This window comes from Ananas comosus, linkage group 1, assembly GCF_001540865.1.
Source record: "Ananas comosus cultivar F153 linkage group 1, ASM154086v1, whole genome shotgun sequence".
NCBI classification, from domain to species: domain Eukaryota; kingdom Viridiplantae; phylum Streptophyta; class Magnoliopsida; order Poales; family Bromeliaceae; genus Ananas; species Ananas comosus.
The window spans coordinates 12221645-12243955 of NC_033621.1; the positions used below are offsets into that span (position 1 = coordinate 12221645).

At 39.8% G+C, this 22311-nt stretch overlaps 5 protein-coding genes across 7 annotated transcripts; 3 read left to right on the plus strand and 2 right to left on the minus strand.

The window, feature by feature from the left end:
* LOC109711982 (pentatricopeptide repeat-containing protein At5g65560-like) lies at positions 624–4322 on the minus strand. The gene is made up of 2 exons (XM_020235380.1): positions 1588–4322; positions 624–1271 (listed from the first exon to the last, which is right to left on the minus strand). The coding sequence occupies exon 1, from the start codon at positions 4245–4247 to the stop codon at positions 1821–1823; it is 2427 nt and encodes an 808-aa protein (XP_020090969.1). The 5' UTR covers positions 4248–4322; the 3' UTR covers positions 624–1271; positions 1588–1820.
* Positions 7835–9840, plus strand: LOC109711989. The gene is made up of 2 exons (XM_020235391.1): positions 7835–8798; positions 8949–9840. The coding sequence occupies exons 1-2, from the start codon at positions 8051–8053 to the stop codon at positions 9533–9535; spliced, it is 1335 nt and encodes a 444-aa protein (XP_020090980.1). The 5' UTR covers positions 7835–8050; the 3' UTR covers positions 9536–9840.
* Positions 9973–13169, minus strand: LOC109711998 (uncharacterized hydrolase YugF). 2 transcript variants are annotated; one of them, XM_020235403.1, is made up of 6 exons: positions 12773–13169; positions 11863–11974; positions 11696–11789; positions 11313–11490; positions 11163–11232; positions 9973–10479 (listed from the first exon to the last, which is right to left on the minus strand). In XM_020235403.1, the coding sequence occupies exons 1-6, from the start codon at positions 13138–13140 to the stop codon at positions 10150–10152; spliced, it is 1152 nt and encodes a 383-aa protein (XP_020090992.1). In that variant the 5' UTR covers positions 13141–13169; the 3' UTR covers positions 9973–10149. The 2 variants fall into 2 exon arrangements, with proteins under 2 accessions (XP_020090992.1, XP_020091000.1); XM_020235411.1 differs by having other exon boundaries at positions 12742–13030.
* Positions 14127–18390, plus strand: LOC109708643 (PHD finger protein ALFIN-LIKE 6-like). Of its 2 annotated transcripts, XM_020230462.1 has the most exons (6): positions 14127–14463; positions 14582–14614; positions 15355–15583; positions 16905–17034; positions 17290–17390; positions 17470–17606. In XM_020230462.1, the coding sequence occupies exons 1-5, from the start codon at positions 14364–14366 to the stop codon at positions 17350–17352; spliced, it is 555 nt and encodes a 184-aa protein (XP_020086051.1). In that variant the 5' UTR covers positions 14127–14363; the 3' UTR covers positions 17353–17390; positions 17470–17606. The 2 variants fall into 2 exon arrangements, with proteins under 2 accessions (XP_020086051.1, XP_020086043.1); XM_020230454.1 differs by lacking the exon at positions 17290–17390 and having other exon boundaries at positions 17470–18390.
* Positions 18787–22277, plus strand: LOC109708657 (peptide chain release factor 1). Its single transcript, XM_020230474.1, has 6 exons — positions 18787–19691; positions 20160–20235; positions 21091–21221; positions 21340–21410; positions 21595–21676; positions 21848–22277. The coding sequence occupies exons 1-6, from the start codon at positions 19350–19352 to the stop codon at positions 21866–21868; spliced, it is 723 nt and encodes a 240-aa protein (XP_020086063.1). The 5' UTR covers positions 18787–19349; the 3' UTR covers positions 21869–22277.

The window sequence follows — 22311 nt, forward strand, 5'->3', positions numbered from 1 at the left end:
ATTTTCGATGTGGAGCTTTCGAATCGCACGATCACCATTAAACATAATCTAGAGTTTTGAAACTTCTAAAAAATAAATTTCGTAATTTTCGAAATTATTATAAGTTTATCAAGCCGCATATAAAATATCGACCACAGTGTGTTATAAATCGAACGACATCGCTAAAAATGGATATCGTATCCTTCAATTTTAAAATCGGAGTTATTGATCTTTATCTAGGTAGCTAATAGAATTTTCTATCAAAAATTCAACCTATTTCGATTCATTTTCACCGTTAAACTAGCAAATATCTCATATCGGCCGTTAAAAATTGTCAATTTTATGAGCTTTTGATCATAAGGTATATGATATCGAAAAATTATAAAATTAATTTTTAGAAGTTTTAAATGCTCTATATAATGTTTAACGGCATAGATCGTCGATTCAGAAGCTTTATCATCAAAAATAACTTATGAGTATGAAAACGATCGTACTCATAAGAGTATAATAGTAGGACTCTATATATATATATATATATATATATATATATATATATATATATACACACAAGGCACACAATTGAGACAACAGGATAGTAAATTTGGTGAGAGAAAAATCTTGTGCACATATTAAAACAAGTTGAATGGAAAAATAGAAGAACATAGCCAATCCAAACTATTGTTGAGAAGTATAGCTCATGATCAAGCCACTTAATATTTCTAATCATAATGAAAAATATTGAATGGGGAAAAAAAAAAAAAACCATCTTTAAATTTACACTAGCTCTTGCTCCAAAATTTGCAGAGGATGAGAGTACAAGACATCCCTTATATAAATAACAAGGTAAAACTTCAATTGTACAAAAGAAAGACAAAAAGATACTTCTCCTGAAGCTGTTAACATCTCTCCATAACCCAAAGAATCTACACTTCCACTGCCTAACCAATGATATGTGGATGTTGCTGTTTTATTTTTCACTCTTTTTGATGAAATATGCAGATGCTTCTGCCAACAGGCCTTGAGAGCCATTTTCGCAGATGCCCTTCAATTAACATGTTGGTTTCGATTTTCTAGTGACATATACTTTCCACTTCAAAGCATACTCAATTGTTCACCCGAAAGGGGCCCAATTATACCAATTCATCTTCGAAATGCTTTTCTCGTGCTTTTCTTTATGATCCTTGAAATGTTGAACTGGTTCTAATCCCAGATTACACTGAAGTTGCTCCCCTTTTTGAAACTCAACATGGCCTGTCGGTTTCAGAAACCGAAAGCAATTAGTACGTCGCAAACTGCCGAAAGAAGCACAAAAATAAATTACACCGATGACAAAGCCATGTCGGAAAATCCATTTTCAGGAAAGTCGACATTTCCGGATGAATTCTCTAATGCTTTCAAGAACAACCAACAAAAATCATTTTAAGGGCATGTATCTTCATTCTCATTCTTGTGAAATAGTGACTCGCCAATTCTTTACTAATGATAACAAGCAAAATTAGAAAGGATTCGAATTGGGACCTACGAGACACAAAATAGTGACCATGCAGCAGCGAATGATCGTATTAGGATGAAGTGATTAACACAGGCAAATAAATACTAAGCACTTACCTCATGTCGAACAACTGGGTGATCTTTCAATGTCATGGGCACCAAACCTCTCGAAATTCATGGAATATATATCGTGGCTCATTTGATTATTATGACCCCATCTTCGAGTCCACAGACATTGGCCTCACAATATGCTATTTTGAGAGCAAAAGAATATACCTGCCAACTCATGCATCGATTATCCCAACTTTCGAACATATTCCTAAGAATGAAGATCATACTGTGCAAAAAAATCAGGCTTCATTTCCGACCATGCCGCCGACAACATCAGGATATGCCTCAACCAAAGAAGCATATGTGTGAGGACTGGGAAAACGTTGTTTTTCCTTCATGACAGATAACATTTCGGTACACATAGCAGTATGGCCTTTCTTGAGTAGGCCATCCATGAGAACTGTCCACGTAAATTCATCATAATTATAACCTCTTCCAAGTAAGTCACAGAAAACTGACGAAGCCTTCTCGAGATTCCCACCATCACAGAGGCCGGAAAGAAGAAAACGGCAGGACTCCAGCCGTGGCAGGTGGCTGGACTCGACCATGGATCTAACAAGTGCGGATGCCTCTGTATACATTTTCAAGTTACAATAACAATCAATAAGGCAGTTATAAATATGTTCGTTCCAGGAAATTCCGTTCTCTTTCATTTGCGCGAGCAATATGTTAGCTTCTTCCAATCTGCCCCATTTGCATAATCCTTTTAAGAGCGCACTATATGTGTCTATGTTTGGTTTAGAGCCATGCTTAATTATCTGCTCAAGAAGCTCCTGCACAGTGCCTATATCTATCACCTTCCACAGTTTGGGAGCATCAACATTGCCTGCATTATTATTTTTACAAAGATGCTTTAGCAAATTGGAATATGTTTCGAAATTAGGCTTGCAACCAACACCAATCATGCTTTTGAGGGCAGAAAAAGCATTCTCCAGTAAGCCCCTGCTTCCATACCCATTTATCAGAGTGTTGTATGTTACCACGTCCGGGAAGATTCCCATTTTGCCCATTTCCACCATCACGCACTCAGCCTCTTCCATCCTGCCCTCAGAGCAATATCCGCGGGTGAGCAAAGTATACGTTGTTGCGTCGGGCTTGCACCCTGAAGAAACCATTCGGTCAAAAGTGCTTTTAGCATCAGCAGCTTGACCTTTACTCAGCATCTCGTCGATGAGAATGTTAAAACTGCAGGTTGTGGGTTCTATTCCCTTCTCCAGCATATCATCTAGTAATGAGATGGCTTCAGGAAATCTTGTCTGTTTACATAACCCTAGAATTAGAGCATTGAAGGTGTAAGAGTCAGGCGAGCAGCCTTCTAACTTCATTCTATTTATTAATGAGTAAGCAGCATCAATATTTCCAGCTTCACACTCCGCATGAATCAGTGAGTTATAGATGCTCTCGCCTGCCTTAATGCCTTCTCCATCAAGAGAATTAAAAAGAGAATAAGCTTCCTCGACTCTGCCGTCCTTGCAAAGAGCGTCTATTAATATAGAATACGTCTGTTGGTCTGGCGCGACGGCGATTTCCTTCATCAAATTAAGCAACCTAAATGCATTATTAATGTTTCCCTCGTTACATTGACCGTGAATCAACAAGTTGTACGTAACGTTATTAGGAGATATCCCGACGCCAATCATCTTACTCAACAAACCCATCGCTTTGTGCAGCTTCCTGCCAAGACAAAGCCCATTTATCAGCCCGTTATAAGTTTGAGCATCTGGCTTACACCCACTCCGCTCCATCAGTTCCATAACCCTAAAAGCGGCATCAACATTCCCATTCTTGCAGTACCCGTCGATCAACACATTGTAAGTAACGACTCCAACGGCCAATTGCTTCTCGCGCATTGTATTTAAAGTCGCTTCTGCCTTCTCTACCATGTTGTGCTTGCAGAAGCCATCTATCAGCTCAGTATAAGTCCAGCAATCCGGCCTACATTCACTAGATTCCATAACCTCCAAAACCCTAAAAGCATCATCAAATCTTCCATGCTTACAATACCCGCCAACCAAAGCATTATACGTCACAACGTTAGGAACCAAATTTCTCCCCGACATTTCACCGAGCAGTGTCTCAGCATCCTCAATCCTTCCATCTTTACAAAATCCATCGATCATCACCGTGTAGGTGTGAACATTCGGAGAACACCCACATTGCGGCATTTCAACAAACAACTTGCGTGCATCATCAACCCGACGGCCCTCACATAAACCCTGTATGAGAATGGTGTATGAGAACACATCCCTGGGCCAACCCTTCTGCGTCATCATCACAAAAACACGGCAAGCCGCCCCAAGATCCCTCCTTTTGCAGTAACCCAGCATTAAGGAGTTGTAAGTGAATGTGTCAGGCTCCAAACCGGCATTGAGCATCGATGCTAAGAAATTTTTCGCCTCGGAGATGTTACCTTCCTTACAATAAGCATTGATCAAGACGTTATAGGTGTAAACGTTCGGCAAAATCCCATCTTGGAGCATCCGATGGTACGTGTTCCTCAGCTCCTGGATCATCCCGAACTTTGCGAGAGAATTAAGCGCCAAATTGTAGCATCGGAGGGAGAGAGAGGGTCTGATAGGACCACCGTCGGGTTTGGGATCGGAGGCGGCGGCGATGGCGTCAAGGGCGAGGCGGAGGTCGCCGGGGGAGGGGGCGGAGCGGAGCATGGAGACGCGGAGGCGCTCGGCGGGGCCGAGGAAGCGGGAGCGGACGAGGAGGCGGAGGAGGGCGGCGTGGGCGGCGGCGGGGCGGGGGCGGGGGCGGGCGCAGGGGAGGAGACACTCCGAAGAAGGCGACGGGGCGTGGGGAGGGAAGGGGGGGGGAAAGCGGAGAGGAGGAGGGAGGAGAGGTGGGGAGGGGAGATGGAGTCGGCCAGGCGGAGGAGGGAGGGGTGCTGGGACCAGCCGGGGAGGGAGAGGAGGGAGCGGAGCTCGGAGACGGGGTCGGGGGAATCTAGGGTTAGGGTTTCGGGGAGCGGGGAGGGCGAGGAGGAGAGTGGGCGGGGCCGGAGGAGGAGGACGACGAGGGACGCGGCGGCGGCGCCGGGGTCAACGGGGTTGATCGGGGCCGTCCATTTTCTCATCTTGCGGTGATCAGAGAGAGAGAGAGAGAGAGAGAGAGAGAAAGGGGGGAAGTGAAATAGGGTTTGGGACGTTTTGGGGTAGTTTACGTAGCCGGGTAAATATTTCGTTGGGTGCGAAATTACGGGTTTGACCTCGTTAACAATACAGGGCCCGACCCATTTATTTAGGCCGAATTTGGTCCGGCCCGGCCCAAAAACTATACTATTCTGTGAACCTGGTCCACATTCAATTGGACTTGGGCCTGTTTGGACCGGGTCTATGAACAACCTTCTGGGCTGAGAGGTGTAGTTTGGAAGTGAGAAATCGGAGAACATGAAACTCGTGAGTTCTACGAACTTGACTTTGCGTCCAATCCCACCAAAGTTGAAAAACCGATCTTCTTATAATGATGAGTGGAAGTTCAGGTAATCTCGCGTCTTATGTGTCGAAAGAAGTGTTCGATGTAGACAACTTTTTCGAAGTCGTCAGTTCATCCTCTGAAATTCAGAAAAACAAACAGGCTCAAACACTCAAAATTTATTGAAAACAAATACTAAAAATATAATTATCCGATAGCTTAAACTTTTGGAGATAAACAATTACTTTATTTAATTTAACAACCGTATTTCTCTAAATGTTTAGGTTTCTATCAGTTACTTGATTTCCAAAACAGTATTTTTTTTATTCTAAAAACCAGAAGTTCTCATAGTTTGGATGTTGGTAAATGAATATTCAAAAACTTTTGTCATGACAGAAAACTAAAATAAGTATTTCGATCTCCGAGAGTATAAACCTTCAACTTTTGACCTTAAAGTCGGCACTCAGATACCTTATCGCAAGACGAACGATAGTTTGGTAGGTGGTAATTAAGTTCAATTAATCAAGAGTTTTCCTCTAAGCATTGGATCTACAAAACTAGTACTTGTTTTGACTTTTGAGCACCTCAAAATGTACTATTGAGGACAAGAGGGAGGGGATATTGAGGACAAGAGGGAGAGGGAGGGGGAGGGGATATTGAGGACAAGAGGGAGGGGAATCTGATACATTTCAGTTGATCATGAAGAACATGACATGGGAATCCAATTCTTTTGACTTGAACCATTTTTAAAAAATTAAAAAAATAGATCTTGAGGAATAAAAACTTTTTTTAAAAAGGTCCATTTAATGCGTTGAAGCAAAGGGAAGCTGATGACTTTGAGGACAGTAGTCTGCAGGTTCTCACTTGTTCAGGGACAATCTAGTGTAGGTGCGAGCAAACAATGTTATCATAAACTGCAATTTCGTTTGGAATTATAGAAAGATTGTGTTACGTATGGTGAGAAAGTACGATGAAAAAATATTCTATTTATTTTTGTACGTAATATTGCGTTTCGTATATCACGATGAATCAGTTTTGATATATTTTCTGCGATCCCACTGAAGAAGACAAAAGCATATTCCTATATATATGTTTTTACCACAACTCTATTTTATCTTTTAGCGTTAAATAGACCTCAATACCAAACAAAACCTGCACCTACTTTAGCTTTTGCTTCTGCTTTTACTTACAGTAGTTTTTGAATTTATTACGTATTTATTAAGAAAAAATAAAACTTCAAAATTTCTACTATGGCGTAAACTAAATGAGATTTTGAGTTTTTTTTTTTAAATGTCTAATTTGATTTTCTGTTATTATAATAAAAATAAGTAACAATAATTTTCTAATATCACTTACTTAGACAAAGTGCGCCCTTTATCAACTAGTATTACTTTGATTTCAACATTTAAACTAATTATTTATTTTAATAAATATATAGTTGTCAAAATTGTATAAATATATTAATTAAATCTGTGAAGATAAACGACATATTCAAAATTTTTAAAGTTAAAGTGTTGTTGATTAATACAAATCAAACAGATTAAAAGTTTGATTGAATAGTCAATTTAAAATAATCCATAATTCAAATAAATTTATACATGTTAATCTAATATATATAGTCATTTTAAAAAATATTACCATACTATAAGTTGGGACTGGATATCTATTATTGGATTTTTTTTTTCCTAATTTGAAAATATTTTTCTAAAGAAATTAACTTGATAATTGGAACTTAAACTAAAAATTTTCCTTTATCTCCCTCATTAAGGAAAACGAAAAGGGAAGGGAATTTGGGGTGCACGTCTCTGAATTATTGGTTGTGGGAGTGAACGCATTGTAACCAGTTGTCATTAATAATTAATAAATATTATTATAAAAGTTATTATTATGAGCTTTTATTATATTATTATTATTATGCTTTGATGCATCTCGGGAAAATATAAAACACACATACCGACGCATCTCGAACGCACCAATCGCCGGATCACAGTGACCAAGGTGGCTCAGGAGACTTTGTTAAAATATTGCCTGGACCCCGGTCCACCAGATCAACCATGGACCTAAACTTAGAGCTTCTGTTCTAATAATATAATAAAAGGTTAATTACATACAGATTCCTGCAAACATAGTGAATTGTAAATGCATTCCTACAAAGTTCAATTTTCATATGTTATTCCTGCCAAAGTTCTAATATTTTCAAATATGTCCACCGTTATAGAACTGTTTGTATTTTTAAGTAAAATATTATTTTTGTCATCACAAATATGTTTATTCAAAAACTACAATAGTATAATATAAGATGGGTAAAAATATCAAGTTATCTCATAATCAGGGTTAACTTATGGTTAACTAAAGTTTTCTAACGTATTTTAATGACAGGGACATATTTTAAAACATTATGATTTTTGTAGAGACAGCATATGAAAGTTAAACTTTGTAGAAATATATTGTAATTTACTATATTTGCAGAGACCTATAATAAATTAACCTAGTAATAAATTTCTTAAAAAATAAAAATTTTAAGCTTTTTAATGTTTAAACATAGAAGTTCTAAAGTAGAGTTTATGATTGATATGCGATAATTTATTTTTTTTCAAAATAAATTTAGCTGAACTTAAAACTTCGGATACGAATTATTAAATCTTTTATCACTTACGTCAGAGACAGTCGTTAATAGTTCCATATAAAAGTTTAGATGTGAAGATGAAAGCGGTCCACAACTAACATGGTAGACCGAAAACATGGACTAATTTCTTCCCCCTACCAATCCATCCCTCCTTAATTGCTTCCTCATTTTACTTCCATAAGAAGAAGCCAAAAAAGCCTCCCCCTATTCTTAGCCTTTACGCTTCTATCTCACATCCATGTGCTTAACCCCATCAATCCCGATAAAACTTTCTCCAACAAAATCCCATGCACAAGTCAATAGATCTCTATTAATGTTAATAATAATAACAACCCATTAGTTGTCCTAATTAGACCCATGATCTCCACCTCCTCCTCTTATCCATAAGAAAAAAAAAGGTAGAGAGGGAGAGGGGGGGAAAAAATGGGGAGCATGGATGATCATCCTCGCAAACCAACGCATACCAGGAACTGCACGACGAGGTCCAACTTGAAGATTGTGTTGCTATTGGTGTCAACAAACTTAGTCTCTATATTTTTCTTCTCCGGTGTCGGCTCATCAGCGCTCCGCGCAAAATGGTGGGGTGGCTACGCCCCGAGCATCCACTTGTGGGACTCGGAGGCACTGCTCCGCGAACTCAATGCCACTAAGTTCGAGCTCTCTAAGTATCAATCTGAGTCCTTTGAGCTGCACAAGCGTCTAGGAGTTGCAAACTCCCTCCTTCAAACTCTCCTCACGGATATGGGCCGGACCCAATCGGCCCAATTGGCCCAATGGGCCGATGGGTGGGCCCGGGAGCCCACCGCAGAGCTAAAGCTCGCGGTGGGGCCCCATAAGCTTCCATTGGGTTACACCGCCAACCTCGGCGCCGACGAGCTCTACCCGACGCTCGGCACGGCGTGCCGCCGGTTCCAGGACGAGCTGGAGCAGTACATGCGGTACGACGTCGGCGGCGAGTGCCCGCCCGACGACGTATTCGCCCAGCGGCTGATGCTGAAGGGCTGCGAGCCCCTCCCGCGGCGGCGGTGCCACCCGAAGACCGCCCGCGGGTACGTCGAGCCCGTCCCCTTCCCCGCGAGCCTCTGGACGATCCCGCCGGACACGAGCATCGTGTGGGACGCGTACACGTGCAAGAATTACTCCTGCCTAGTGAACCGCAATAAGGAGAAGGGTACGTACGTACTATCGTCATAAGAAAATTTCAATATAATAACGCTTTTTAGACGACGCTCAGCGCCAACATATACGTGGCGATTCTTCGTCTGCCAACGATTTTAAATGTGATGCTAGATTATATTGGAGTGTTTTATATTCAATGCAGGTAGCTACGATTGTAAAGATTGCTTCGACCTGGCGGGACGGGAGAAGGACCGGTGGCTCCGCGAGATCGGCGAGCTCGACTTCGGCATCGACGACGTGCTGCGGACGCGCCGGCCCGGGACGGTGCGCATCGGGCTCGACATCGGGGGCGGGACCGCGACGTGGGCGGCGCGGATGCGGGAGCGCAACGTGACGGTCGTGACGAGCTCGATGAACTTCGACGGGCCCTTCAACAGCTTCATCGCGTCGCGGGGGCTCGTCCCCATGCACATCAGCGTCGCGCATCGGCTTCCGTTCTTCGACAACACCTTGGATATCGTGCACTCCATGCACGTACTCAGCAACTGGATCCCGGACGTTATGCTGGAGTTCGCACTGTATGATATATTCCGGGTTTTGCGGCCCGGGGGTTTGTTTTGGCTCGACCACTTCTTCTGCGTCGGGGATCAGATGAACGCGACGTACGTGCCGATGTTCGACCGGATCGGGTTCCGGCGGCTGCGGTGGAACGCGGGGCGGAAGCTCGACCGGGGGATCGAGAAGAACGAGTGGTACCTCTCGGCGCTGCTTGAGAAGCCTATGACTTAAAAGAACGAAAAACTGCAGTCTGCCTATCATCCATTTTGCTGTGTCATATCTGAAATCTCACGACATAAAGATGAAATGAAGTAAGGATGAGGCAATAACTTTTTTTTAGAGGAAGATTAATGAAAGAAAAGTAGTTGATTAAAACTTCATTGTTTTTGTTTTATGAGATATAAATTGAGATATAAAAAAAGAGAAGTGTAATGATAAATGATGCAAGTGTACTGCTGTGAGAAATGTGTACTTCATGAAATTAACCAATTAGCTATTGAAATATTTGAAGTGTTTTTCCAATTTGAATGCAAATACACACATTCATATTTCCTAACATAATCCAAACTAGGTGAAAAAAAGGAAAAGACAAAATTAGCAGATTGTGGAAGTAACATATTGTCTGTGCATTTCAGTATATGTAATAGTATGCAAACAACAAATTCATGTACCAAGTCAATTGAATTTGTTACTGTCTTTATTATTGCTCTTTACTTTTGCAAATTCCAAATTACATCAATCTGATGTATAGTAAATACAATACAACTTGGATTACAGTAGTGCTGTTCTCATAAGATGGTGTCGAAGCTCGAAATCGCGTCGAAGATTCTATGTATTCTTGCAGCTTAGCCAACCGAAATCTCGCATGGAGAAGGAAGAGTAGCCAACCAAGGAAGCAACTGCTCGTGGACCAACTCCGGCCTATCGTCGTGCGGACAATGACCGACCCCCTTGAGAACATTCAATTTCACATTCGACAATTTAGAGGGGAGAGAAGAGAAGTATTTTCCGACAGGACCATCGATAGGGGTGAATGGATCTTGGTCTCCCCATAGAACTAGGGTGGGAAGAGTGATTTTCGGCATTAAGGACACGGGGTTCGGCCCAGGCGGTCCCGTGACGATTGAAACGAATGCGTCGAGAGCACCTTCGTCATCGGCCGGTCTCTTAATTATCTGCACGTCGGGACAACTAGAAATTAGTCCGCTGTTAAGTCAAGAGCATCTAACGAACATAAGCAAGAATTTATGTGCCGTGGCACGGGTCGTGCCAAAAACTTGCCAGCACAGTGTATGTCGGATCGTATCGATGCGTGCTGTAAAAAAAAAATACATGTGTGACGACATATAATGGCATAAAATATTTATTTTTTTTAGAAACAAAATATTATAACCGTTTATTATGTATTTTTAGCAAATCTTTTAAACTTTATTAAAAGAATTACTTAATTTAAAGAATAGAGGAGCTGTGCCATTGGCATGAGCCTGTCTCGTGCCGATTTTTATCGGAGATATCGGCACGATACAGCATGGTGGATACGGCCCGTACTGATGGGCACTAAATCCTTGAACATAAGTGTAGAGTTCTTGCTATCACAGAAAGTTGTAATGAGCTTTTACGCCCCAAAAGCAGAAGATCCATTTGACTACTTTGATTCTGCTGCAACGATAAGATTTTAGGAAATGAACGAACGGAAAGGATTTTAGTCCTTCTTTAATCAACTCTACTTAAACAGCACTACTCCGGAAGTTTTAGGTGAGCCAAACATGCCTAACTAAGAAACCCCCGTTCATCGATTTCAACACAAGGAAGGTGTACGAAAAGTGATGTAGATAAGCCGACTAAGATTCCAAGCTACCTCAATTAAATCATCATCAACAGCTTCTTTGTTTCCATACACTGAAAGTAAGATGTTCTTCAGGTTCTCCCTGTTTCAGCCCATGGCTATCAGACTGCTAGCTACAAAAAATAAGTTGTTCATCAGAGAACAAGTGCGAGCAAAACGTACCTGTCTTTTACGCGTTCGAAAATAGCCGATGCTATTCTTCTTTGTTTTAGAAGAAAATCAACTAACCACAGCAAAGGCAAGATAAGTTTTATTCTCCAATCATCGACAATTGCCTTATTGTTCATTCCACCAGCGCAGTTCAATAGCACAAGCCCCCGGACCTTATCTCCAGTAGATTCTGATTAGTTAGTGAAAGAGATCCTAATATCAGGGTACTTTTGTAAGAAACCCACAATCAAAGGGCATATGAAAATTCAGATTTTATAGAGATATATACATATATGCTTAGGCCCTAAAACATATAATAAATTGCACCATAGAAATAACAGGAATGTTTCTACAAAAGCTAATTGCAAAGCTACTTGAATTACAAGATAGCTTACTCGAAGCAGCAATTACACATGCTAGGCTTCCAACTGAATTGCCGATCAGCACCGTGGGCTTCTTTATGACTTGATCCAAGAAGTCCAGTATCAACTGTTCGATTAATCAGATCACTCTTTCATCAAAAATAAATGAAGATGATAGTTAGAAGAACAAAGAAACTCACTTCGGTCCAAGTCTCCATTGTGTAGGCAAACCCTGGCGGCTTCTCTGACGCTCCGAACCCAAGCAGGTCAATCGCGTACACAGTGTAGTGTTCCGACAATACGCCAATATTCCTACATGAAGAAGATTTTCCACATAGTAATAATTTTTTATATTAAATATTGGCTAAAAAAAAAATGATGCGATGATGGCTATTAATCTATCAGGATATTTGCTACTTCTAGTTTCCCATAATATACAGAAATAGCATGAGAATGTTGATCATGCTATAGAAAAGATTGAATTTAATAGCTATCAAATAAGGACGTGTTTGGTCCTGCTATAAAGTGTAGTGCGATTAGATGTAGTGTTGTCCGAGTAATTTTTTAAAACACCTTAACGGTTTCTCTTCACAACAAAAATAGACACTCCAAAGCCGAGCTTTTGCTTTTGAAGCTCGAGATCTCATTTCTGCTTTATGTAATAGCTGAAGCTATCGACTTTTCTCTTTGCCAAACACTCTACTGGAGGTGAAGCAAGTGAAAGTAGAATCAGAAAGCGAGGCCACAATGGCACTAAGACTAAAACATTAAATTGCAAAGGCAATCTATCACAAAAGGAGCATACCAATTCCGAACTAATCACGAAACAAAATTACTAACAAGATATCAGTAGTTCAAGTTTCGATTCGAATCCACTGAATCTTCGCAGCAACAATTGTGGTTTTTGAGGTCAACATTTCCTCATGCGCATGGGTTAATCCTCATGCCTATAAGTTGCTCGACAAAATGCCGCAATGTCATGTACTAGTCCAATACTCACTCGAATCAATACTAACACCGAGAGATGAACTATTTACACATCAAACACATAAAATTGAATCTTTGGAACCAAAACCCACCAACAAAATCGGATCTTTAGTCCACTTTTACCTGCGCCAGTGCGCAACTGAGGCCCCGAACCCATGAACGAGCAACAGGGGAGGGCCCTTTCCTTTGACAAGGTAATTGATACTAAAACCCTTCCATTTCCATAAGCTACAACACTCATATACCTCCCTCGGGTCCCTGCTTACGTCTCCGAGCTCCGCGGCGACGCCGCGCCCCTCGGAAGCGACTCTGAGAGCATGGTGATGGTGAGGTCGATAATGGGAAGCTCTTAAAGAAGAAGAAGAAGAAGAAGAAGAAGAAGAGGAGGAGGAGGAGGAGGAGGAGGGAGAGGTAATGGAGGAGAGGGGATGAAGTAGTTTTGAGGAGGGTGGGGATAAGGAGGGAGGAGGAGGGAGAAAGGAAATGGCCATTTTCTTTTTTCTTTTTTTTCTTTTTTTTTTGAGAGAGAGTTATTATACAATAATACAAATTACAATCCAAATGCTTTTCTGTACAGTGCACAATGAGAGAAGGGTAGTTTAGTCATTTCATGAGTATGATATTTATTGAGAGAATTAGTAGAAAAAAGAAATTCTCTTTTTAGAGGATGTTAGTTTTCTTAAAAAAATATATATATCAAAAAATAATTTTATGATAAAAAAAAAAGTTCTTTCTGAAACTTTTCTTTTTAGATTTTATAGAAAGTCCTTATTTATATATTTTAAAAGTTTTATCTAAAAAATAAAAAAATTTTAAAAATGAGAATTTAAAATATAAAATAATTAGAGTCGAATTTGAAATTTTGAACACCAATCATCACACTCTTTAGTCAACTGCTTCTAATACAGCGAATAAATAAAATAAAAAATTATTACGGTATAAAATTTGAAACAAATGCGGTAAATATTATTTAAAATTAATAGATTATTTAACTAGAAGCAGTTAATTAAAATTAAAATAACTCATAAAAAAGTAGAAACTTAATTAGAAAAAAAAAAGATGAAAATTGGAACTCAAATGATGTAATTAACCCTTTCAGAAAATTAAAAGTTATACCTACGGTAGGGGTCGCGCACGCTATTCTATATGCGAGCGCTTCCATCACCGTTCAAATTTCTACTGCTGAACGAATCGTGATGTTTTGGACGGCTGACAGAAGCACACCCGCATGGGAGCGCCCGCACGGACAATTTAGCCCCCTCGCCCGGATGCGGTAACACTGCTTTATTCTCTACACCATGTTCATCGCTTCGTTGATTAACTAATGGGTATGATTGAAAGAAGAGAGCAATTAACGGTTGGTAATTCGTGGTGTACAGATGATGTTGTGAACTCGGTTCAGGGAATAATTTATCGCGGGAGCGAAGAGCATAGAAGCGAACGATAAAAAGGAGAGACGAAACACAGTGTGGGAATAAAATCCACATAAATTTCACCAAAAACCCCCTAATCTCTCTCTAATTTCCACTCCCCTCCCTCAACCTCTTCTCTCTCCTCTCTCCCTCTTCGCCTTCTTCTTCGAGCTCCGATTCGAACCCTTCGCTCCGTCCCCAAACCCTAATTCCGCGACGCCCAAAACCCTAATTCCGATCCCCTTTCCTCCGCATTCCGCCATTATCGCGCGCGAGCGCTCTCTTCTAGTGCTCGCTCATTCATGGAGGGGGGCGCGGGGGCGTACAATTCTCGCACCGCGGAGGACGTGTTCCGCGATTTCCAAGGGAGGAGAGCCGGGATGATCAAGGCCCTCACCACTGGTAACATCTCGCCTTCTCGAGCTTCGGATCGAGCTCGATCGATTTGGGGGTTTCGATGTTGATTTGGTTGTGTCTCTAATTGAGTACTTTTTGTGGTTCTCTGTGGTTTTGTTTGTAGATGTGGAGAAGTTCTACAAGCTCTGTGATCCCGGTATGTTTCTCTGCTTCCTTTTTGGTATTTTGGGTATGTATTTTTTGGTTATTTGTTGTGTACTTGTATGACGTAGTGAATTGGGTTTTACTTGTCATGTGATAATATTAAAATAGTTTTGTTGTTGAAATGTTCGTTGTCTCACTTTCTCTCTCTCTCTCTGGCTTTCTTTTCAAATACACAGTTTTTGTCACTGTTTCATTCATGGGTACAATTAATGTCTTTTGAGGATGCAAACTAAGCTGTTGATTCATGTTTTTTATTGGGTTTGATTGCTTAGGAAAAAAAAAAGAAAAAGTGCCTAAGTGGGTATGTGCAATTGCATGTTGAAATATATTGAACAGATGATCTTAATGACAGAGATTGTTAATTTGGTAAACCTGTGTAAATATGTTGTAGAGTCAATTGTAATTCGAGATTTGGATGCATGAAAATTTCTTTAGTTAAGAGATGGGAATTATATTCGGGAAGGTTGGTTAGAAAGAGGTTGTAAATGGGTGTGAGCCATTGCTTTATTAGGTTGTAATTTTAAGACCTTACCTTTCAAGTATCTTGAGTAGCGATATTTGCATAGTAATATGCGAAGTATTTCATACTACACTGCAGAACTGCAAAGTTGTGTAGTGTGCTTGAATTTAGAGTATTCTCGTTAGAGTAGACTATATTAGAATTCTGAGCATTGTTTAGTAAGAAAACAATTCCATGCCCATTGCTGATAGTATGGTTCTTTGTATTCGCAGAAAAAGAGAACTTATGCCTCTATGGACTTCCTGATGAGTCTTGGGAAGTGAACTTGCCTGCGGAGGAAGTACCCCCGGAACTTCCTGAACCAGCACTAGGAATCAACTTTGCTAGGGATGGAATGGCTGAGAAGGATTGGTTGTCACTTGTTGCTGTTCACAGTGATGCCTGGTTACTGGCTGTTGCATTTTATTTCGCGGCGCGTTTCGGATTTGATAAAGAGGCTAGGTATTAATTTCTTAACTGGAAGCCTTTTTTGTTATATCAAATATATCCCGATCTTGACTCTTCTTCCTCCTTCGTACTTAAAAACATGTCTTCCTGTCTGACTGGTATGTTCACAATTTTTTTGCTTTCAGAATGAGGGAAGATACTTTATAGGTTAAGAATTCGCCATGCTTATTAATATCACAGTGTAATAGTATTTCATTATATTCACATCCATGTGTATTAACATGCTTATAATTTGGTGAGTGGCACAGTTGCTTGAGTACAATGTTGCATGCAACAGGGCGTTTAACTGACTTCTCAGGCACCAATTTACTTGGTTGATCTGAATATACTACTCAATGGTTGTGTTTTAGCGTTCAATTCTAACAATCATGAGTATCATGTATTTATATTCTATAGCGGGTTAGCAACACAAGTAACTAACTGCTTCAAATTACATTATCATAAACCTATTGGATAACCTTGTAATGGATATAGATCCACTTTTCTGTGATTCTAGGTCTATGGACTTGATTTTATGGACATTTGTACCCATGATTTTGTGTAACTCCTTTTCCATAGGACTTCATGGTCATGCTTCTTTAGTCTAATCCAGTAGGAGTTTTCTTTGCTTGGTTTTAGATGGGAAGAGGAATACCTATGTATAGTTGCCTTCATTTGGAATCTTGGTTTTTTGTCCTTTATACTAGAGTTTTCTAATACTGGTGTTCAATCTATTAGCCAGTAGGAATAATAGCACAGCTTATCACTGGTATGTGTCTTGTATGATCAGGAGGAGATTGAGCGATGGGGCGATGGGGCAATGATGTAATTTGTACAAAAACTTTTAGCTCATTATTGAATGGCAGCTGATTGAAACTGTCTGGAGATATAGTTTCATGTTTGACTTCATCCTGCAATTAAAAGTACGGTTTTTGATGGGTAGCTCACAAATGCATTTTTATCTGAATCTTGAGGAAGGTAGTAACAAATCATTCAGTGTTTATGAGATTGTGAGTCAATTCAGGTTCCTTTTTGTGTGTGTGTGTGTGTGTGTGTGTGTGTTTGTAACAGACAGACGAACAGGTGTTAAAAGTGTCCTATGAAAGGAGCCATTGATGGGTGTACTTGGTGAAAGGGCTGATAAGCTCATTAGTTTATTTGCAGAGTTAATTTGATGATTCAGTTATTGATGTTGCTGGGATATTTGATTTACGATCATTTCATATAGTTCTTTAAGAGCCAATTATATGTTTTAACATCTGAAATTGTTTAAGTCAGGGCTTGATTGAATTAACTTAATAGGAGAAATTTTGTGCTTGTGTCGACGTCTTTGTAGGAGGAGGCTTTTTAACATGATCAACAATCTCCCGACCATATTTGAGGTTGTTGCCGGTACTCCCAAGAAACAAACCAAAGAGAAGACCCCCAACAGTAGCAGCAAGAACAATAAATCGAGCTCAAAGACGGTACAAGTTCCTTCTACCTTCTTCTTCTTTAAGGGTAAATTGCACAAAGGGGACCTCTGTCCTTTTACTTGAGTCTGGTGATAGACTCGAATCTATCAATCCCCAACCTTCGCATTTTGTTACAATCTCATCCTTTTCAGTTAAATCTTTCTATCAAATTGGCTAGAAATATCCACGTAATCGTCATCTAACTGCCATGTGCGTGATTTTGGACTCCTCATATGGCGATTACATGGGCACTTCCATCCAATTCAGCCGAGGAACATGAAAAAGTATTATCAAGAACAGACTCAAAGATTAAGGACCCAGTTTGGATGATTGGAAGATCTGGGGCCAAATTGAAACTCCCCAAGAAGGTTGGGATCCTTCGTGCAATTAGTCCCCCTGATTTAATTGTTTCCATCTTCTAGAGATCTTTAACCTTTCTCCTTTCAGTCCCGGCCAACAAATTCACACAACAAAACCTCAAAGATGGCACCACCAAAAGGGGAAGAAGAGAGCGGGGAGGATGAAGAAGAAGAAGATGATGAGCACAGCAACACTCTTTGTGGAGCATGCGGAACTAATTATGGAAGCGATGAGTTCTGGATATGCTGCGACGTATGTGAGAGATGGTTTCATGGTAAGTGCGTGAGGATAACCCCTGCTAAAGCTGAGCACATCAAGCAGTACAAATGCCCTGATTGCAGCACCAACAAGAGGGCAAGGGTGTAAGATCACTTCAGCAGTGTTCGGGGGTGTTGAAGGAAATGATTCAGGGTTTCCGAAAGGTAGAACTTACAGACCTTACCCGAACTACCGTGCATTTTGAAATAGGTATCTGAACTTCCAAAAATGTGGATTTTACTACCCGATCTTACAATTATTTTGATTTCAGAAAATTTGGTTTAAGTTCTAATGGTTTTCATCGAAAAATTTATAGAATATTCTGTAAAAATAGAAGTTGACAGTATTGTTAAGATTTGATTGAGAGCTACTGAAATCAAAGTAACTGGAACTTTAGGTAGTAAAATTAAAAGTTTTAATGTTTAGGTACCCATTTCAAGATAGGCTCTTGTTTAGGTAAGTTCTTCATGCTTTTACCTTTTTGAAATTATGAAAAGAAATTGTGTTTACTTTCTTGATTTTAGTTTTTCTTATATTTTTCAGTATATCAAATTACTCTTGTGTGTGTGTGTCTCTCTCTCGCTCTCTTATTAAACCGCTAATTCGCAGGGTTTAGTCTTTTCTGACATTGTTAGATTGGAATCTTAACTATGTTTAGCAGGGTCGAGTGAGTCTCCAAAAGTAATCTCATTTATGTTTCCTTATTTGCTCGTTTGCGATCGATCGATTGAATTGATTGAATTAGTTGCATATTTCTTGATGCTTGGATCTGATCTTATAAAACCTCATTATTTCTCTTTCTCGTATACCAAATTGTGTTTGGGGTATCTATGAACTATACCTAAGTTAGAATTTAGTGATTCTGTTTTGTGCCAATAAAGCTACTAGCCCAGGTTGGTGGGTTTTGGAAGTGAAAAACAAGTTGTGCTTGGTAGAGTTTATGTTTTCTATGTGATTGAAGGTGATTTGTCCATTTGCGATGTGATTGGACGTGTTTAGCATTTGAAGGGAAATTGACTTCTCTATTCTTATTTTTGTCGGTTTGTTTGCGAATTAATATATTTATTATAGAATACATGATGCAAAGAAAACTGACACCTATGGTCTCGGTTGGTCTTGTTGCAGGTTTTTTTTTTTTAAATTTTTAATTTTTTTTTATTTTATTTTTTCAAGTAGAATCTCCAGATCAAATAATATGAAAAGGGATGATGGATTGTTTGTGCATGCTAACTATCAATAATAATTAGAGAAAATTATATCGAGCTAGTGCTTAAGATACTAACTAGATGAGGCCTACATTTTTATTTTATTTTATTTTTATATTTGTTAAAGAGAGCGTAATTATGGTTGCAGAACAGAACTTTGAAGGAAAACAAGGCGAATAATAACAATAAAAAGTCAAAATTCCACTGGGCTTCGTTTGGTATTGTGTGTTAAACTCAAATAATCAAGTTATTGTTTTTTAGTTCTTGATAATAATTATTTAATAAAAGGGATAAAAAGTTAAAAAGGGTTAAGTAATAATCAATTAAAGCTATTAGTAATATTTTTATTATTTTGGGTTGCCCCCCAAAAAAAATAAAATAAAATAAAATCAGAAGAGGCCTGTTTATTCCCGAGAACCCATGGGCGACTGCTATAACTAACGTATAACTAAGCCCGTTTAAGCTAAAATTGGACCGGGCCCAATATACTATTCTGGGGCTCGGATGGGCCAAACCCGGCCCGGCTCGAGCCCTACTACTATAAATTCCCCTCTCTCTCTCTTTCTCACACTCCGTTTCCATCGATGGTCCCTTTTCTCTTCCTCCGCTCCTCCTCTCCTCCATCCACCTCGAGCCCCTCTCTCTCGCTCCCAAACCCTAACCCTAGCATCGTCGTCGTCGTCCTCCACCTACAAGGGCGGCAACTACTTGACCCTCACGGATGAGGAGCTCGTGGCGCAGTGCGAGATGGACACGTACAAGGCCTCGGGCCCCGGGGGACAACACCGCAACAAGCGCGAGTCCGCGGTGCGCCTCAAGCACCTCCCCACCGGCGTCGTCGCCCAGGTCGCTCCTCGGTAGATTTAACCCTTTCGATCTCCCCCACCCAAACTCCTCCCTGTTCATTTCTAATTAGGGCATGTGTGGCCCTGCTTCTGCTTCTAGCTGCAGTTGTATGCAGCAGAGTGTTCTCTGTTGGGCATCGAGATAACCTTGTAGCTTTTGCTGTAGCAGAAAGTAGAAATGAGATTTCCTGCTTGAATTTGAAGCATCGAGCCCCATTTTGGACGTTCTGGTTTGATAATAAAGTGTTTCTTCCAAAAGCACTTTCCTCTCTACTGCAGCGGGAATTTTTTTTTAAAAAAAGTGATTTTGACTTCCCAAAGTGGAAGTTCCAATTTGATGCTACCACTTCCGTTGCAAAGATCATCTTCCGAGGGGATTTTAATATAATGCTTCTTCTAAAACCACGGCGTTTATCCGGCAGCAATACACCCTATCGATCTCTGGATTTCTCGTTTTGATTGCTTGTAGGCTGTGGAGGACCGGTCGCAGCATAAGAATCGGGTGTCAGCTCTGGCTCGTCTGCGGACATTGTTGGCTCTTAAAGGTTTCTCTCGTGAAGCATTCCTCTTTTAGTTGCTTTGATTTATTCTTGAATATATTAGAGCTGGGTTCTAAATGTGTGGAATGTGTGATAGGTTAGTAGGTTTCTCAATTGAAGAATTGATGAGTGTCGGATGGAAAGTTGTATGGAGAAAGATTAATGCGGTAATGTGAGATCTCTGGATTTTGTGACAGATTTCATATGGGCTTTATTTTCTTATATTGAGTAGGTTCGAGCTCTCATGTCCTACTTGTGTCCAGGGTAGATTAAGTTTATTGTAACTAGATTCTAAGATACTTAGATATCTTGTTGTAAATGTCTTTGTGGGATTCGAAGATGTCATTGTTATTACAGTCATACTTGAAGCCAACTAAGATATCTATAGATTTTATATAGTAATTTTTGGTCGAGGTTTATGCTATGAATATCAAACCACAGGCGACACAATTTTCATTTTGATCTGATCACTGAGTGTTCATGCCTTTTCCTCTTTTCCTATGGCTCTCTTTTTGTCAATTTCCTTGTTCTAAGCTTGGTGTAGGAGTTCATTTAAAAGCGTCTAGGTGTAACTTAGAAATCACTCATTTGAACTCCGATGATCCACTTCATCAAGCAAAGACATATGGGCACACATACGTCTATTTCCCGACCCTATGCTTTTTCACAAATTTTGAACTTTATTGACATTTTTGATGATAGAAACATCTTCATGGCTCCTTTTCAGTTTGTTGCCTGTTTACTAGTTAACATCTTCTTTACCAGCTATTTAGCCACTCTGTTATGTTTTTCCCTTCTGATTACACCAACTTTGAACTGTGAGACCTTTTTTTTTATTCTTTTGCTTTATTTCTCGATTAGTCAGGAATGCGGTAGACCTCAATGGATACACTCCTCCTCCTGAGCTTCTTCAGATTCTTCCTGCAAAGTCTACTATTCGAGGATCAGATGTAGGTCCTCAGATTGGCCCAAATAATCCGAAGTTCGCAATGGTACCTTTGTATTACTGATGTCAGCAAGTTTTTGATTCAGACAACTAATTTTCTTACTATTCCTCCACTCAGCACCTTATTTATTTATTTTTTCAATATGTTTTTCTTTCATTGACAGGGAATGCAGGCTTTATTAGATCTAATATATGCTGTTGAAGGTTCTGTATCAGAGGCAGCAAATTTATTAGGGTACCAGATGGTTCTTTCCTTTTTTTTTTCAATTTGTCAGGATTACACCGAGTTCTTCGAACTTTAAAAACTGGAAAATACGTTTATGCTTGTAACTTTGTTTATTCATCTTGCATCAGCAAAAATCTTAGGTTTTTGAATGTAGGACTGTTTATTAGGACTCTGAAATCGTTATATGATGCAGGCTAAGCACGGGTGCTCTGTCCAGATTGATTTTATCCGACGACTCTCTCCGAATGGCAGTAAATGAACTGAGGGCTTCTAAGGTAACTCTTGATTTTTACTAATATATCTTGTAGAATTAATTCATTACAAACATGAAAGGTCAATATCGGATGACACTCGCTGAAATAATTTGCGATTTTTATCGGACGAACCTCTCCTAAAGATTTTTTTTGCCGAACCTGCTTCATTTATCTCTATCTTCTTCTTCGCAGGGCATGAGACCTCTAAAATGAGTCTTAGAGACAGTGGGCCAGCAAGCACAAAAAAATAGACTACTCTGGAAGAAGCTACATGTATGTCTCTGCCTCCCTTTTTTCTTTCGGCAAAGGATTCAGTCACACTAATTTGATTGAAGAATGAGGAGAACTTGAAGAGTAAGGGAACCTTGCACCCCATATCTTATATCAGAGAAACTAATTACTGGGCCTAAATTTTTAATATTTTTAGTTGGAAGAGTACTTAATTGAGCCTTTAGCTGACTTGATCATGTTGATGCTTTTACAAGGTGAAAAATACTAATGACTAATAGAGGAGGGGCAAAGTAGCCTATGTGGTAATCTAGTTTTGTTGTAATTATGATCCCTGTTATGTTTTACAGTTCATTTGTCACTGTAATATTACTCATCTTGACATTTGCAACAACATTAAACTATAAATATATATATATATATATATA

Excerpts from the sequence above, each read along its gene's own strand:
- LOC109708657 (XM_020230474.1), top strand. The coding sequence starts at position 19,350 with ATGGGCCAAACCCGGCCCGGCTCGAGCCCTACTACTATAAATTCCCCT. Across the intron at positions 20,236-21,090 it reads GACATTGTTGGCTCTTAAAG|TCAGGAATGCGGTAGACCTC; the intron begins GTTTCTCTCGTG and ends TTTCTCGATTAG. Across the intron at positions 21,222-21,339 it reads ATAATCCGAAGTTCGCAATG|GGAATGCAGGCTTTATTAGA; the intron begins GTACCTTTGTAT and ends TTTCATTGACAG.
- LOC109711989 (XM_020235391.1), top strand. The coding sequence starts at position 8,051 with ATGGGGAGCATGGATGATCATCCTCGCAAACCAACGCATACCAGGAAC. Across the intron at positions 8,799-8,948 it reads GAACCGCAATAAGGAGAAGG|GTAGCTACGATTGTAAAGAT; the intron begins GTACGTACGTAC and ends TATTCAATGCAG.
- LOC109711998 (XM_020235403.1), bottom strand. The coding sequence starts at position 13,140 with ATGGCCATTTCCTTTCTCCCTCCTCCTCCCTCCTTATCCCCACCCTCC. Across the intron at positions 11,790-11,862 it reads CAATGGAGACTTGGACCGAA|TTGATACTGGACTTCTTGGA; the intron begins GTGAGTTTCTTT and ends TTAATCGAACAG. Across the intron at positions 10,480-11,162 it reads TTGATGATGATTTAATTGAG|ATAATTAAGAGACCGGCCGA; the intron begins GTAGCTTGGAAT and ends CCCGACGTGCAG.
- LOC109708643 (XM_020230454.1), top strand. The coding sequence starts at position 14,364 with ATGGAGGGGGGCGCGGGGGCGTACAATTCTCGCACCGCGGAGGACGTG. Across the intron at positions 14,615-15,354 it reads CTACAAGCTCTGTGATCCCG|AAAAAGAGAACTTATGCCTC; the intron begins GTATGTTTCTCT and ends TTGTATTCGCAG. Across the intron at positions 17,035-17,469 it reads ATAAATCGAGCTCAAAGACG|TCCCGGCCAACAAATTCACA; the intron begins GTACAAGTTCCT and ends TTCTCCTTTCAG.
- LOC109711982 (XM_020235380.1), bottom strand. The coding sequence starts at position 4,247 with ATGCTCCGCTCCGCCCCCTCCCCCGGCGACCTCCGCCTCGCCCTTGAC.